An 18,703-nucleotide genomic window follows, 5' to 3' on the forward strand; every position below is an offset into this window, starting at 1 on the left:
TTTTGTAGCCATTATAATCATCTATATTATATAGATTAAAATATATTAATAACCTATTAAATATTTAGTTGGTAATTGTTGATGGACCATATTACCCTTATTAACTAATTGAGATTCCTCTTGGGTGTATATGTAAGGAAATTACTAGAGAAATAAAAGGTTACACAATTACACAAACCTAATAACCATAACTTCATTATCATCTCTCTTTCCCTAATCGAAACCTCCCTTGTTTCGGTTCATCACCATCATCACTTTACACCCTAAGGAGGAACCAGATCATCCTGATAAGAATGTCGAACTCAATGGCTGCATCTCTGACTGGATTCTCTACTGCCCTGTCTGCTGTAACAGGTATGTTATTCATGTTTTCCATTATGTTTAAATAGAACTGATCAACATTTTCAAATTTGTATGAATTACTAATCTACTATTATTTATATGATGTTTTCTGTTTGGATTTGAAGCCAAAAAAGTATAGTTACATGTTTCATTTCACCTGAATTTGAAATATTACACGCTACCAGGGGCGCAGATTCTAGGGGCGGGAGGGGGCGGCCGACCCCCCGAACTTTTCGTTCAGTAGTGGAGAGTATGTAGTTTTCGTATAGAAATTTTTGGGTGTACACGTTTTCGACCCCCCGGTTTTATAGAAATTTTTTGGTATATCGTTTTCAACCTCCCGGTAGGAAATCTCAAGCTTCGGCACTGCACACTACAACTTTTTGCCAAGGCATCCCACCCTCAAATAAGTTCTAGTGGTGTAGTGATTATGGTTTTTGGCTCATCTTCTGAGCAGAGAGCAAACCTTGTGAGAATATAACTACTAGCTGGGTCAAGGTAATCTTCAACAGCCATTAGTAACAGAGTGGTGGCTGGTCACTTATATAGTTACACACATCCTAAATACTAAATAGCGTATGATCACATGATGGTCAAAACTCAAAAATGACCAAAAAGGTGGACTCTAATAACAAGAGTAGACACATATATACTACTGAATTGAAGTCGTAAATCTTTACAAATAAAAATGGAAGTTACAGCCAACCTCATCTTCATACTAATACCATAAATTACGTGACTAGCTAGTCAAGCTCAATATGTGAAGCTCGAGGTCAGGCTCGTTTAATGAGCTCAAATTTGGTAGTGACTACATATATTTCAATCGAAAGTTACACAATCCACTAGAAAACTTTAAAAATCATGGGACTAATTCCATTTTATTGAACAATCATGTTTTTGGACATACTTAATTTCAGTTCCTTGTGAACTCTAGAACCGAACGGATCAAGTATGATTGTAATGAAATCCTATGATTTTGTTTCGGTCCACCGTCTCGACTTTGTTAGAAGATCTCATAGAGGTTTCAAGAAAACCGAAAGAGGTGGAAGTTCAAAAAAGACGGTGGAAACGTCGGGGCCGAAACGAATAACAAGTCCTTTGATGAAAGAAGAGAAAATTGCATTGTGTCGTGCTTGGATTGAAATATCGGAGGATCGAAAAGCTGGTATATTATTTCAGTAATTTTTTGGTTTCATACACATTTTTATAATTTTTTTAACCTTTGTTAACTTTTTTTATATAGCGGACTACCGAAAAGCGAGAACATTTTGGACTAAAATATGGGAGTTGCTCTACAAGTAGGTGGGAAGTGAGGCACGTAATCCTGATATGATATCGGGAGGATGGGCCGAAATTCGCAAATACATCAGGCTATTTACGAATCTGCATAACAGAAACAGTAATCGAATGCGACCAAGTGGGAGTGATGATCTTCAAGTTTACAAATTCACTTGCGAAGAATGGAAGCAAGAGGTGTTTCGTAAGTACAAGGTTACGAAAACGTTTGATGAGGACTATTTGTGGAAGATTATTATGAATTGTTCGAAATCGACCGAGTTAGTTAGCATAGATGAAATGGGCGATTCAGAGTCAACGCGTACGAAAACTAATTCGTCCGGAGCATTCGTCTGCTCTAGTAGCTTGGATTGGATGTTTATGTAGGGATTAACCTAAACGCGGACGGGTATGAAGCGGGAAAAGAGGCACCTGCACGTCGACCAACTGGAAGGGACCGAGGAAAAAACAACTTTTGAAGCCGATACAAAATTTTGCTTTGAGATTTAGAAATTATCAAGTGGTATCTCGGTGACAGTGCAAGTAAAAATTGCGAAACAAAGGACGAGGAACTTGGACTTTCTTAACAAGGACTTCAACAACCTATCACCAAGTCGCCGGTGATACTTGAAAAAGAGGAGGAGCGTATCATAAAGGAACTAGGAAAAAAAAGATAAAAGCACTATCGACTAGATTTGATTTTTTTTTTTAGTTTTTCTTTTCTGTATCTTTTTTATTTTTTTATTTTTTTAAGGTGTTTAATGTTTTTCTAATAACACTTATTTTTCAATTTTAAACATGTACATACATATATGTATATTTGACAATATACACATATGTATAGTTCAAAAATTAACAATATACACATGTGTATAAATCCCCAAAAAAGATTTAAAAAAAACAAAATCTTAAAGAAAAAGCTCTGATTTTTCAAAATAAAAAATTTGCATTTTTTTAATTTTTATTTTTTGCATTTTTTTGCTTAGGGAAAATGTGTGGTTCAGAATGCTTCTCAAGTTTCTCAATTAGCCTACTACTTCTCACATGATCGTTATCCTATATATATATATATATATATATATATATATATATATATATATATATATATATATATATATATATATATATATATATATATGGCTCGCTCATTGCAGTGTAAAGTTGTAACAATATTTTAGACAACAGTGTAAAATCGTAAAAGTAATTTAGACATTAATATGGTTTGACATAGATAAAAAAATATATATTAATATATGACGCTATGGTCTTAAGTCGTAAAAGCAATTCAAATAAAATGAGATGTTAAGTTATTAAGTAGAAAAAAGTTGGCAGATCAAAGTTGTCAATTACCAAAAGTTAAAAGTGAATGCTTAAGTTACCTAGTTTAAGAGTGTGAATTGAAAGAAGTAAAAGAATAGGGGTTAAAAAGTAAAAGTATAGGGATCAGAATTGTAATATATGAAAATTGAAAGAAGATAAATATATAGGGGCTAAGTGTATATTTTTGTAAAAGTTGAGGACTTAAAGACAAAGATTTTTCACCGACCTTTTTCTTTAAGATTATATAAATATTAAAATATATAATTCACTTCTAGAAAGAGAACATAATGTCAAAAAAGCCAGTTACCCAACATTGAACATAATGAGTTTTGTTGAAAAAAAATACTGTTTTAATTTAAAAGTAAAAGACTTAAATGCCCTTATGTGCAAAGCATGTGAGTCCATTTAACTGAATTTTTTAATGTGGTTAGTGCTAAAGGTTATAGGGTGTAATAGAACATGAACATAAAGGTTGATTTTTGTCCATTTTATAGTGAAAGATATAAAGTACAGTTTGAGACAAACATAAAGGTTTCTTATGCAATTTTGTAAAAATTTAATTGAAGTCACATGTGACATCATACAAAGCATATAATAATACAAAGCAATTTTGTATGATCGGTTTGTTGTCTTCTTATTAAATATCCTGTCCAATTATTAATTTTAAATTACTTTTATAATAATTTGATCAGGATAGCATATAATAATACCTATATTATTGCAAAGTTGATCAAATCAATTGCGAATTAAATAAGAGAGAAATTTCTTTTCATGAGTTTCTTACAAAATGTATACAGAATTCGCGTAAAGACACTAGGTTAGTGACAAATATTACATGTGTGAACCCCAGAAACACCCACTCTTATTTATAGAGTCTGAGACAGACAAAAAGCAAGCTTAAAACCAGCCATCAATGGCTAACACAGTTGCAGAGCTTGTGTTCATCCCTGCACCAGGGGTTGGTCATATAATGTCCACAATCGAGATGGCTAAAGTACTCATGAACCGGGATCAAAGGCTCTCAGTAAGCGTTCTTCTCATAAACCCTCCTCTCCCAGTCCCCACTCTCATCACCTACATCGAATCGTTGGCAAAAAATACCATCGAACGCATACGATTTATTAAAGTCCCACAAGATCAAACTCCACCAAAGCTTGACCTCAAAGCCTTCCTAGTTTCCATGTATGAATGCATCAACAGTCATTGCAAATATATCAGAAATCTTTTGGTTGACATGATAAATCAACCTGGTTCCACTAGGGTCGTTGGATTTGTCGTTGACGTATTTTGCACCGGCATGATAGATGTGGCTAATGAATTTAATGTTCCTACATACGTGTTTTACACTTCTAATGCTTCTTTGCTTGGCTTTAACTTTTATATGGAGACACTATGTGTGGATCAGGATCAGAAGCAAGATGTCATTAAGCTGCTGAGTGACTCGGAAGGTGAGATGGTTGTTTCGAGTTTTGTTAATCCGGTACCGATGAAGGCTTTTCCGGCGGATTACCAGATACAAGATGGGTTTGACTTTCTGATGTGTTCTTTTCCGGAATTGAGAAAGGCTAAAGGAATAATGGTTAATACGTTCTTGGAGTTGGAAACACACGCGATGAAGTCGTTTAGTGACACCAATGCCCCACCTGTGTATCCTGTGGGACCCGTACTCAATCTAGATGGGATAGTTGGAGAAATTGACAACAGGGATGTAAACGTAATTAGCTGGTTGGACGGTCAACCGCCATTGTCAGTGGTGGTATTGTGTTTTGGGAGTTCGGGAAGTTTTAATGAGGTTCAAGTGAAGGAGATAGCACTCGGTTTAGAACGAAGTGGTCATCGTTTTGTATGGTCCCTACGCCTAACTCCTGATCTAGAACAATCATTTAGTGACCCAAGAATGGTATTGCCAGATGGGTTCCTGGAACGCACCTTGGGAAAGGGGAAAGTAATTGGATGGGCCCCACAGGCATCGTTGTTAGCCCATGAAGCAGTAGGGGGGGTTCGTGTCCCACTGTGGGTGGAACTCAATTCTAGAGAGCTTGTGGTTCAGTGTACCAACGGCCGCATGGCCAATGTATTCTGAGCAACAATTTAATGCATTTGAAATGGTGGTGGAGCTTGGATTGGCAATTGATTTGAAAATGGATTATAAAATCAACTTCTTGAATCCCGGCACCAATTTAGTTATTGTTACGGCAGAGGAGATAGAGACGGGGATAAGGCGACTCATGGAGGATAAGGAGGTCAGAGCAAAAGTGAAAGAGATGAGCAAACTGAGCAGGGCAACGGTGTCTGAGGGCGGTTCATCATATGCTTCCATCGGCTACCTTCTTCAGGAAATCATGAGTAACATCATATGACTTTACATGTTTGATAGTTTGTACAAGCTATTATTAATTATAGTCTGGGAAGGTTCTCTTTGTGCTCCAAAGATGAGCCAAGAAGCATAATTACATGTTTTATTTTCACTTTTATATGAATTATTACACCAGGAGAACTTATTTGAGGGTGGATGCCTTCGGCAATAGGTTGGGTTTGGCTGCTATATTATTAGATCTGCATAGTGAAAGTGGTCATGCATAGACATGCATGAATCATGATGTGAGTCTTTATGTTATTTTGTTTAGAAGTTGTTTGTGAATAAGCCGGGTCTTTAGGGACTTGTGCAGTTATTTGGTTAAGTTTAAGTTATGGAGTCATGGGTAGGGTAAGGCTTAGAAAGTTATTGAGTCTTCCCGTTTAGTCGCTAGTTTCCTGGTTTTTCTGTTTCAATTAGTTTCTGCACGTTGTATTTGTTTTGGCTATTTAAAGCCTTTAGTGGTTTAATGAAATTATGCATTCCAATATTGTTGTGTTACTATACTTGCTTCTAGGGGTGTGCAAAAAACCGAATTAACCGAACCATAACCGAATTAACCGACAAAACCAAACCGAAAAAACCGAACCAAATCAAAAACCGATGGGTCGGTTAATGGTTTTTCCGAAAACCGAAAGTAGCGGGTCGGTTATGGTTATCAGTGTTTCCATACCCACCATAACCGAACCGAACCGACATGTAATAAATCTTTGTAGGATTTAGGACTATTCACCGTATTTTTTATATTTGATGTTTTTGACTGAAGATTTTTAGTATTTATGGGTTTTTCATACCGTTTTGTGGTTTTAATTGAATGTTTATTTGAATTTATGGAATATATTATATCACTTTATTTGAATATTCGATAATAAATAATATTAATATTATAGATTATATGTATTTTTTAATACTATAGGCAATAGCAATTTATTCCATGTTAAAAAAATTAAGCTATTTTAGCTAGGCTAAATACACGGTTAACTACCCACAACCGACCCGCTATAACCATCAAAACCGATTAACCATAACCACCATAACCGATCGGTTATGGTTACGGTTTTCCAATAACCGACATCGCGGTTATGGTTAAGGTTTTAGGCCAAAACTGACCCAAACCGACCCATACACTTCATATATAACAACTAAATACATTAATACCTATTAGAGGTGCACAAAAAACCAGTTCTTGTGAAACCGGTTTGTTAAGTGATAAAGGATCCATTTTGTTTGGTTTTAAACTGGTATCAAAATAGGTTTTAGATCGAGTTTGGAATCGGTTTCACTTTGCAAACCAGTTCTTTTGTGTAGGTCCCTCTCGGAGGATCAAGATAAACATCTCTTCCTTGTTGTGTAACACACACACGAGTGCGGAATCCAAGTGTATATGCAAATAAAGCAAGAGCACAACCAATATAACAAAAGATATAATTTCAAAGATTCATTATATTGATTTACTGAAGAGAACTAGTACAAACACATACACATAATGTTCATATAGACTCAGGGTGCTCTCTTATACAGTGCTCTCTTCTCTCACTGTGCTCACTTAAACTGGAAACCATAGTGTCTATTTATAGGCCAACACCTAGTAACATCACGAAGAATGTTACTGTGCCACGAAAGACTGCAAGGCCCACGAAGCAAGGGGTTCTTCGTGGACCTTTCCAACGAAGAACTATGGTCACGGAGAATGGGTTCTTCGTGACACTCCATTATGACGAACAACCTATCTTTCGTGAAGGGGTGACTCCCACGAAGAAGTGGGTTCTTCGTGGGAAGGTTGCAAACAGACAGAACTAACAGACGCTTACATACAACAAGAAACAAAACACTATCAACTAACAGTCTGCACACTTGCAGTTGTTTTACAATAAGTACAAAGTAAACGTCATACCAGGTCAAGATAGGAGGATATCTTGACTTCGGTCTTCACTTCGTAAACGTCGGTTCGCACGACGGAGGAACGTCGTTGACTTCGGTCTCGAGCCGAGACGAGCCGAACTGAACTGAGCTGCATCCACACAAATATGCATCAACATTTTGCCCACCTATAATATCTATAGTTACACGAGTGAAAAAATTAGAGGTCATAAATCCTAATTCCTTTCGACCAAACATGTTTAGTTATGGGGTTGCCATGTGTCAATGATATTTAAAGCCAAACAATTCTTTATGACTCAATACCTCTCCCGTATGTGAAGATGTAGGAGTTGTCTAGAGTGTCACACCTTATGCAACAGAACAAACCACATATGCTTAAATCTGGGACTAGACACTAGTTGGGTCAAGGTCACGTAAGGGTCAAAATGGCAACAAAAAAAAGGACTCTTATTAACAAGAATTGACAAAAAAAAAAAAAATGGGACTACTAAATTGAAGTCATAAATCTTTACCAGCTTCAACAATAAAGAAAAACAGAAGAACTCATTACAACCTACCTCATTTTCATACTAATTAAGAGCAAGAAGTTGTTGGTGAAGGTCCTCCCCATGTAGCCTCACTGACCGAAACCGAAAACGGGGGAATTCAATAACTACTTGAAGATTTCTGGTGCTGTAGGGGTCAATGTTTGATTTCCTTGTTATGGAGATTGCAGGTGTCGATGTTTGAGAATGGCTGAATTGGGGGGATCAATGTTTATAATAACGGTAAGAAGCCGGGCCAATAAAAAATTCAAAGATTTGGTCACTAATGTAAGTGGCGGACTTAAGATATTTTTTTATGGATAGCAACCGGGTAGTTTAACCAAAATTTTATGGTGTGATTGGGATTTTAGCGTATAAATAACACTAAAAAACGGATTACCTTACAAATAAGTTCTTTATGCTGTCACCGCTTGCTTTTTCTCATAGTGTAGATCTTACTTCTCTTAAGATGAGAGATTTTGAGAAGAGTAAGTGCGGTTTCGAAAGTTTCGACTTTTTCCATCTTTTTTTCCTTTGCGCACAAATATTAAACAAGTAAACTACCATTTTTCTTCTCTTTCCTTCTCTTTTTTTAGAGTAAACTGCCAAAATGGTCCCTGAGATTTGGTCACTTTTGCCACTTTAGTCCAAAACTCAAAATTTTTGAATGTGGGTCCTTGTGGTTTCAATTTTGTTGCCATTTTCATTCAAAAGCAAAATCTGGTCAGATTTTTCAGTTAACATCCAGTTTTTTTTTTTGTCTTTTTCCTCCTTTTTAACGAAGGGCAAAATTTTCAGATTTTTTAATTTGTTATAATAAAATGTTAAAATACCATTTTGCCCTTCATTAAAAGGGAGAAAAAAGACAGAAAAGCTGTATGTTAATTGAAAAATCTGACCAAATTTTGATTTTGGATGAAAATGGCAACAAATTTGAAAGCACATGGACCCAGATTCAAAAGTTTTGAGTTTTGGACTAATGTGGTAAAAGTGACCAAACCTCAGGGACCATTTTGGCAGTTTACTCCTCTTTTTATTGTAAATTTTTTTTTTTAAAGTATTCGATATCTGATAAACTACATCAACTAATTAAATACATGATGTATGTAGACCCATTTCCCTTCGCATGGTCTTTTACTTAGTTATCGTATTAATTTACGCGTTACTGCCGCCTTACATGACCTTCTAATTTATGTCTATGACTTCAACATAATTTGATAATTAATTATGTAGCTTGACTAGGACCAAGTACTTATCCTTTTATAGATTATACGTAAGTGCTTGTGCGAACATGTGTTTAAAAGTGATCTCAAAAATCAAGTACAAACTAATCAAATATATTTCTTAAAAAACAAATATCTGGCTGATGAGGGTAACTTAATTTAATAGTTTATGGTGCACAAAATCTGACTGATGACCATAAGATTGAGTCTTGCCAGCAATGCAATGATCTCAACAGTCATAAATATATTATCTTATTTATATATAGATAGACCATAAGACAAACAAATGCACGCTTTAAACTAACCATCAATGGCAAACACAGTTGTAGAGCTCGTGTTCATCCCTGCACCAGCGGTTGGTCATATAATGTCCACCGTCGAGATGGCGAAAGTACTTGTGAACCATGACCAAAGGCTCTCAATAACCGTTCTTCTCATGAGCTCTCCTTACCCCGTCCCCACTCTCACCACCTACACCGAATCGCTGTTTCAAAACACTATTGAACGCATACGATTCATTGAACTTCCTCAGGATCAAACAAAACTCGACACCAAAGCTCGTGTGAATTCCTTCATTGATTTCATCAACAGTCATTGCAAACACGTCAGAAATATCGTGGCTGATATGATAAATCAAACTGGTTCCGGTAGAGTCGTTGGGTTTGTTGTTGACATAACATGTGGAGGTATGATAGATGTGGCTAATGAATTCGATCTTCCGACATATGTATTCTTCACGTCTACTGCTGCCTATCTTGGATTTAACTTGTATATCGAGACAACATGTGTGAATCAGAACCAAGATGTTATTGAGCTGATTAACTCGGAAGGTGAGATAGTTCTTCCGTCTTTTGTTAATCCGGTGCCAACGAAGGTTGTTCGTGCGGTGTCCCAGATAGACGAGGGGTTGGACTTTCTGATCTATTCTTTCCGGCAATTGAGAAAGGCTAAAGGGATCATGATTAATACGTTCTTAGAGTTGGAAACACACGCAATGAAGTCGTTTCCTGACACCAACTTCCCGCATGTGTATCCCGTGGGACCCGTACTCAATCTAGACGGTGTAGCTGGAAAAGCCGAAGACATGGATGTAATTAGATGGTTGGACGATCAACCTCCATCGTCGGTGGTGGTGTTGTGTTTTGGGAGCATGGGAAGTTTTAATGAGGTCCAAGTGAAAGAGATAGCACGTGGTTTAGAACAAAGTGGTCGTCGATTTGTGTGGTCGCTACGCCGGCCTCCTCATCTAGAACAATCATCGGAAGGGAACGCTGATAATTATGATGGGGTACTACCAGATGGGTTCATGGAGCGCACCTTGGGAACAGGGAAAGTGATTGGATGGGCCCCACAGGTGTCGTTGTTGGCCCATAAAGCAGTGGGAGGGTTCGTTTCCCACTGCGGGTGGAACTCGATACTAGAGAGCTTGTGGTTCGGTGTGCCAACTGCTACGTGGCCAATGTATGCTGAGCAGCAAATGAATGCGTTTGAAATGGTGGTGGAGCTTGGATTGGCAGTTGACTTGAAAATGGATTATAAGATTGACATGTTTAATCCCAGCGCCAATATAGTCATTGTCACGGCAGAGGAGATAGAGAGGGGAATAAAGGGAGTAATGGAGGATGCCGAGGTTAGAGCAAAAGTGAAAGAGACGAGTAAACTGAGCAGGGAAACGGTGGCCAAGGGCGGTTCATCATATGCTTCAGTTGACTACCTTGTTCAGGAAATCATGAGTAACGTCGCATGAGTTCGAATTTTGTATGAGCTATTAATAGTTACATTCTTATAGGGTATGATAAATGAACTAACCGTTGGTTAGTTTGTCATTTTTAAATAATCGGTTTTCTTGTTTTGGGAGGTAACGCATCCTGGTAGCGTGTCTGTTGTGGTGTTTCTGGGATAGCATACAAAGCCAATAATGTAAACAAACATCAAATCCTTTGAAATCCTTCTTGAATCTGCATTTCTCCAAGTCGTCTAAACCGCTCCAAAAGTTGTGAATACTTCCTTAAAACTGCATAGAAACCTTTTTTACACGTCGTGGCGTTCCAAAACACCACATTGTTTAGGATTGTGTGACGCGCAATGTTTAAGCAACATGGATCAAACGCCATAAGAAGTCGGCGTTTCAAAATTCCCCACAGATGTTCCAAAATGCCAGGCTTGAATTATTCATCCTACTTGTCCATCTCACCTGTCACAAATTATTCTATTACTCTAGTGTGTGTTTAAGGATAATTTAGCAATAATTTACACAAATTTAATGCCTTTCGAAAATACAAATCATGTACCGATCAATAAATGATTTCAATTCCTGTAAATTAACCCATCACATATGCCAGATGCACACTGATGTAGCATGTGAAACGATAATGATGGATTGATCACGTTGATTCTGTGAATACCCGTGATAATCTTCCCCAAACCCCCAAATTCTACCCAAAAGGCAGGGAATTCGAAGTGAAAAGTGATTATTGCCAAAATTGATGAATGGTCATCCGAATTACATGAGAAGAACATAAATAAGAAGCGAAATTCGAAACGGGCCATAAAAGGCCATGGGCAAAACACAAGCCCAAAAACAAAATACATAAAACATGGAAAAAAAAAACATAAAATGGCTCGTAACTCCCACTAGAATGCGTTTTTGGACCATAGCCTAAAACAAAGACCCGTAGCCAAAGTTATGGTTGTTTTCGTAAATCACACTTGGTAGCGCGATCATAGGCCTCCAGAAATGTCATGTCTTGATCTTCTACACTTGGGCCTGCATCACACCCCCCCCCCCCTCTAGACATAACATTAACCCATCGGTCATACTAACATATTTAACCAGCCATATAGCTACCTCTATACGGGTGTGTATCATTACGTTGGTTGCCCTATAAGGGCGTATACGATGCCTGCCTTATACGGACGATACATGTCCTATACGCGTGTATACGAGCAAATCGTACACCCCTATACTATATAGACGTATATCATCAAATCAATACGGTTGCACTAATTTTAACGTTATTTTACTAATTTCATGAAAATAACGTTAAAAGTGTCGGGCGGTTAATCCTGTATCATGTGGTGGCGTTGATAGCCAAAACACAAAAGGGTACATGCAATCTATTCCTACGGGTAGAGGTAAGACTATCTACATCTTACCCTCTTCAAACACTACCTTGGTGGGATCTACTGATGAGTATGATGATGATGAGTCTACTCCAATATAATATCATACGTACGTTCATTCATTGACCAATTCAAAACTCCATTATCAGTATAACATAGTTATCATAAATACTACTTTAAATCACAATATATTCAACTTATAATAGAGGAACACTTCAAAAATAGTATAATGTTGCCCCTTTTTATAATGTTGGAAACTATTGTACTATTCAAGACCACATATTCCCTGGACCGTTGAATGTCATTTTCTTCTTTTCATATGATATAAAACCGGGCTTGGATTCTTTGCTTTGTATTATAACTTGCTTCGAATCAAAACCCCTTTTTGTATGTGGATGTTGAATTTCCAAAAAATTGTAAAAGAGTGAAGGTTGACTCGTGCAAGATTTCTTTTCCTTTAAATTACCTTGTTCTACATTTGATATATATTTTTAGCCGTTCAATTGTTATCAACATTAACTAATTCTATACGAATAGATTTTAATATTTTAAATAACTATGGAAATAGATATCCTTATTTCACATTGTGTCAAAACCAGCAATGCATGACCTCAAATGGCAAAAAATCTTATTTATAGGGAGTCAGACATCACCAAAAATGCAAGCTTCAAACCAACCCTCAATGGCGAACACAGTTGCAGAGCTTGTGTTCATCCCTGGACCAGGGGTTGGTCATATAATGTCAATCATCGAGTTAGCAAAACTACTCGTGAACCGTGATCCAAGGCTCTCAATAAGCGTTCTTCTCATAAGCCCTCCTTTCCCCATCTTCGCTCTCAACGCCTACATCGAATCACTAGCTAAAAACACTATCGAACGCATACAATTCATTGAAGTCCCTCAAGATCAACCACCACCAAAGCTCGACCCCAAAGCTTTCGTTACTTCCTTCTATGATTTCATAAACAGTCATTGCAAATACGTTAGAAATATCGTGGCTGACATTATAAATGAAGCTGGTTCCGTATGCTGGTTGGTTTTGTCGTTGACATAGTATGCACAGGCATGATAGATGTGGCTAATGAATTTGATCTTCCGACGTATGTTTTCTTCCCTTCTACTTGTACATTTCTTGGCTTTAGCTTGTATTTTGACACATTGTGGGTTGATAAGAAGCAAGATATTATTGGGCTGAGTAAACAAGAAGGTGAGATAGTTGTTCCGTGTTTTGTTACCCCAGTGCCGATGAAGGTTGTTCGGGCTGTGTCCCAGATAGACGAAGATCCGGACATACTAGGCAATTCTTTTCGGAAACTAAGAAAGGCTAAAGGAATCATGGTCAATACGTTCTTGGAGTTGGAAACACATGCAATCAATTCGTTTTCTGACACCAACTTCCCGCCCGTGTATCCCGTGGGACCCATACTCAATCTAGACGGTGTAGCTGGAAAAGCCGATGACATGGATGTAATTAGCTGGTTGGACGATCAACCGCCATCTTCAGTGGTGTTGTTGTGTTTTGGGAGCATGGGAACTTTTGATGAGGTCCAAGTGAAGGAGATAGCACGCGGTTTAGAACAAAGTGGTCATCGATTTGTGTGGTCACTACGCCGACCTCCGCAAGAACAAACATCTGAAGGGCTCCCTGATAATTATGACTGGGTACTGCCAGATGGGTTCCTGGAGCGCACCTCGAGAATAGGGAAAGTAATTGGATGGGCCCCACAGGTGTCGTTGCTAGCACATGAAGCAGTTGGGGGGTTCGTGTCCCACTGCGGGTGGAACTCGATGCTTGAGAGCCTGTGGTTTGGTGTACCAACGGCCGCATGGCCAATGTATGCTGAGCAACAACTTAATGCATTTGAAATGGTGGTGGAGCTGGGATTGGCGGTTGACATGAAATTGGATTATAAGATGGACATGTTTAATCCTGACGCGAATACAGTCACTGTCACGGCAGAGGAGATAGAGAGAGGGATAAGACAAGTAATGGAGGATAACGAGGTTAGAGCAAAAGTGAAAGAGATGAGCAAACTGAGTAGAGCAACGGTGGCTCAAGGCGGTTCATCATATGCGTCGGTTGACTACCTTGTTCATGAAATCATGAGTAACATCATATGACTTCAAATCCTGTACGAGTTACTACTAGTTATATTCTCTGGTTCCTTTAGAATAATGGGTCAAAAAAACACTTACATGTTTATTTTCACCTTTATTTGAATTATTATACAATTATAACTTGTATATGTTGTTTGTTCTCCTTTTCTTAAAATGCATAAAAATTAAAAAATATACAAAGATATAGCTAATTCCATCAATATGTTAGTCTAAGATTTAGGGACTAAACTTATGCTAGTAACTATAATTAACAATAATAACTATCTTTAAGAACAAGAAAAGCTTATATATTTACGTGTTGGTATCATATATTGAAAAATGACCAGACACTGACGCTACAACAAGTCACTAGCTTATATACCTTTTATACATTAGTTGATCAAGACAATGATATATGAAAAAAAAAAGTTTTCATTTAAAGCATAAGCATAATATTAATGAGCTAGACACTAAAGCATAACCATTATATAGGTCATAAATGGAGTCCTATTAGGGGTGTAAACAAGCCTAGAGGCTCGAGAGCTACTCGTTATTGGCTCGGCTAAAAGCTCGAATGAGTCAAGCTTTAACGAGCCCGAGCCCGAGCCTGAAATAGAGCTCGTTTCTTTATGGAGCCCGAGCTCGAGCCTGAAATACAAAGCTCGTTTATGCTCGCGAGCCTAAACGAGCCCAAACACCATTTTATTTGTTATAATATAATATAATAATAATAATGATAATAACATTGGCGAGCCGAGTTTCAGCCGAGCTTTGGCTCATTCAAGCGGTATTGGAGCGAGATTGAGCCAAGCTTTTAGCTTGTTTGAGATTGTTCCCAAAATAGATCGAGTCGAGCCGAGCCGAGCTCGAGCTTTGGGTTTACTCGCGAGCCGAGTTCGAGCTCAAATAAGTAGGCTCGAACCGAGCCGAGCCCGAACTCGAGCTTAATAAAAACATGACGAGCCGAGCTCGAGCCCAGTCGAGCTCAGGCTCGGCCCGGCTCGTTTACACCCCTATGTCCTAGTATTCTTTTTCAACATCATAAACAAAAAATTAACAAGAGGGTCCATGACTACAAAAAATAATTAGTTTGCATTTATGTCAAAATTCATTACATCTACTTATTTTTATCTTGAATTTGTAAGTTATTTTAGTATTTCTTCCATATTAACAAAAGGAACAAAGAAAATGAAAAATCAAGTTCGTAAAACAGGAATTATGCACCTGACCTCAATCCGTTAACAAGCTTATATGCTTCTAAACCTCATCTTAATCTCTCTGAGACGTATTTTTGATAGTTCAGCAGCTAGGCTTCTATGAACTCAACTAGGCCTGGCAAAGTAGGCAGGTCGGGTGGTTTTGGGTCATGGGTTAAAATGTGTTTGGGTTGGATCAGGATGGCCCTATTAAAAAAGGGCCAGAATGGGTTTGGGTTTTGATGGGCTAAAAATAAAGTACTTTGAATACTTAATAATACTTGACTTTTGGGGTCATTTGCCGGCAACGAGTGGGGGTTGTTGTTTGCATTTTCTGATTACGCCTCGCTTGCGGTATGCGCATATAATGTATATATGTGTGGGCGCTCAGGGGGCAAAAGTGAAAATGCACTAATTTTAACGTTCTTTTACTAATTTCGTGAAAATAACATTAAAAGAGGGAGATGGTTAATCATGCATCATGTGGTGGCGTTGATAGCCGAAAGACAAGGGAGTACATGCACTAATCGGTTTTTGTCTTGATTGCTGAGTGATTTGTGCCTTATGTCCAAGGCTTGATGCAAAACTACTATCGAGCCGGGGGGTCTCACTGGAAGCAGCCTCTCTATTTCTATGGGGTAAAGGTAAGGTTGTCTACATCTTACCCTCCTGAGACCTTACGTTAGCTTTGTTATTGGTGGGATTTACTGAGTATGATGATGATGTTGTTTGCATTTTCCGATCACGCAACGTCATCGTGACAGCTAGTGGGTGTCTCTGTCTTTTCACTTTGGGTGATGCTTACGGTTGTTTGGTTCTGCTTTCCGCACTGTGTTGTGGGGCAAAGGGAAAGATCCAACTTGCAGGTGTTTCCAGATCCAGTAGGTCTTTAGATCAGGTACTGTTGCCAGCCACAACTATTGCCGGCATTTTGACAATAGCATTGTAATTTTTCTAAGTGGTGTTTGTGTTCTACCATTCGCACTGTAGGTATATTTCTTCATTAAACAACACCTAGCGTGCTTATTATGCCTTGTCACGTTTAGCATGCTTATTTGTTTAGTGTGATTGTTTGTGTTTATTTGTCAAGCTTGGTGTGTTTGGTTGTCCATTAGTTTACCGTATTTGTGCTTTGTGTGATTGTGTGACTGCGTGCTACCATAGACGGTAGGAGTCATGTTTTATCCATGAGACCGTGTTCGGGGACGAGGGGTGCGAACATAGGGAAAGAAAGGGGGTTAAGTTTACGTCTAGCTTCTTGGAATGTAGGAACAATAAATGGTAGGTGGTTGGAGGTGGTAGATGTACTTAAAAGGTGTAGGATACAAATAGCGTTCCTACAAGAGACTAGGTGGAAGAGGCATAAAGCGACTGTGTGTAATGGGTACAAGTTTTGGTATTCGGGGTTAGATGGAGCAAAAAATGGGGTGGATTTTTTAGTGGCTAAAGAAATGCAAAATAATGTGGTGGAGGTGATAAGACGCAGAGATAGGATTATGGTGATGAGGTTAGTACTAGATGGCGAGGTAGTGACACTGGTTTGTGCTAACGCTCCACACGTAGGTCTAAGGGAGCATGAGAGGAAGGATTTTTGGGATTGTCTAGACGTAGTAGTGAGGACCATACCTAGGGGAAACAATTTGTGTAGGAGGCGATTTTAATGGCCATATTGGTAAGGATAGCGATGGCTTTCTGGTGGTACATGGGGGATTTTGGTTTTGGTGATAGGAATAACCTTGGTAAGGATCTTCTAGACTTTGCAGTGGCCCACGACTTAGGTATTATAAACTCGTTCTTTAAGAATAGAGAATCGCAGTTGATTACGTTTAGCAGTGAGGGACGTCATACACAAATCAATTACCTTTTGATGAGGACAGGGAATCAAAGATGGTGGAGGGACTGCAATGTTATCCCAAGAGAGACACCAGTGACACAACACCGTTTGTTAGTAGCAGATATAGCCATGAGAGTAAAGGTGTCTGAGGGGGGGAGGAAGATGCGACCTAGGATTTAATGGGGAAATTTGAAGGACGATAGGATCACTGAGTTTAGAGATAAGGTCATCCTGATGACAACCGTTCCACTAGGTGGAGATACAAACTGAATGTGGGGGGGTATGGCGAACAACATTATTTAGGTGGCAAAGGAGACCATCGGGGTCACAACAGGTATGGAAAGGGGACATAAGGAGTCATGGTGGTGGAGTGAGGATGTGCAAACCAAAATAAGGGATAAGTAAGGGTGTTTTAGAGATCTTTTGAGATGCACAGATGATGAGAGAAAGAGAAACTAAGGGAGAAATACAAAAAGGCCAACAAGGAGGCAAGATCTAGGGGTAGTGAAGTTCATAAAGGGGGAGGATGGAAGGGTTTTTTTTTTCAAGGAGCATGACATTAAGTTGAGATGACAAACCTATTTTAGAAATCTTTTCAACAGCGTGAGGGCTTAGCAACAACAATACGACAACCACACTACTCAAGGAAGACAAAAGAATAACTGCTACTATCGGTGTATCTCACATGGAGAGGTGAGTGCGGCACTTAGGAGGATAGGAATGGCTAAGGCAGTTGGCCCGAACAACAGACTGATTGAAGTGTGGAAGTGTTTAGGAGAGGAAGGAATTCAATGGTTAACTAAATTATATTCAAATCTGGAAAATGCTAGATCAAGGGAGTACTAGTGTTGTGATGTCGTTATATAAGAACAAAGGATACACCCAATGTTGTGGGAACTAAGGATGAGCATTTGGTACCGGGTATATTCATCCCGGTACCCATTTTCACCGTTTTTTGGTACCGGTACTTACGGGTAAAACACCGTTAATACCGGTACCGTATCGAACCGGTATATTCGGTACCGGTACCACTTTTCCCCGTTTTTCGGTATCGGTTTGGTACTAAACGGTTACCATGCTCATCCCTAGTGGGAACTATAGATGGATTAAGTTTTTAGGTCATACTATGAAATTACGGGAAAGAGTAATTGAGACGAGAATTAGAAAAGAAACTCCAATAAACTAGTTTGATTTCATGCCAGGATGGTCAACTAATGATGTGATACATATCCTAAGAAAAGTTGATGGAAAAGTATAAAGAGAAGAAGCGATATCTACAAAATCTTGGTGGTTTCGTGTTGGAGGCCACGACATTGGGGCAAAATCTTGTTTCAATTTCTTTTCTAACTATTCACTTTTATACCAGCCAATAATGTAGGTCCACTTCACAATTTTTTTTCCTACTTTAATATTAAATATCTCACTATATTTTACATGACCATAATGCATATCTAATGAGTATGGGTGTCGAAACACCCCCTACTTACAATTCACATGTTTTTTTGTCACAATTCAGATGACCGTAACACATT

General features: G+C 38.4%; 1 protein-coding gene and 2 pseudogenes across 1 annotated transcript; all 3 read left to right on the forward strand.

Moving 5' to 3' along the window:
• Positions 1 to 3,727: 3,727 nt before the first annotated feature.
• Positions 3,728 to 5,783, forward strand: LOC110930914 (annotated as a pseudogene).
• Positions 5,784 to 9,231: 3,448 nt separating this feature from the next.
• Positions 9,232 to 10,878, forward strand: LOC110930915 (anthocyanidin 3-O-glucosyltransferase 2-like). Its single transcript, XM_022174310.2, has one exon. The coding sequence runs from the start codon at positions 9,232 to 9,234 to the stop codon at positions 10,666 to 10,668; it is 1,437 nt and encodes a 478-aa protein (XP_022030002.1). The 3' UTR covers positions 10,669 to 10,878.
• A 1,745-nt stretch (positions 10,879 to 12,623) lies between these two features.
• On the forward strand, positions 12,624 to 14,290 carry LOC110930916 (annotated as a pseudogene).
• Positions 14,291 to 18,703: the final 4,413 nt, after the last annotated feature.

Source organism: Helianthus annuus, chromosome 3 (genome assembly GCF_002127325.2).
Source record: "Helianthus annuus cultivar XRQ/B chromosome 3, HanXRQr2.0-SUNRISE, whole genome shotgun sequence".
NCBI classification, from domain to species: Eukaryota; Viridiplantae; Streptophyta; class Magnoliopsida; order Asterales; family Asteraceae; genus Helianthus; species Helianthus annuus.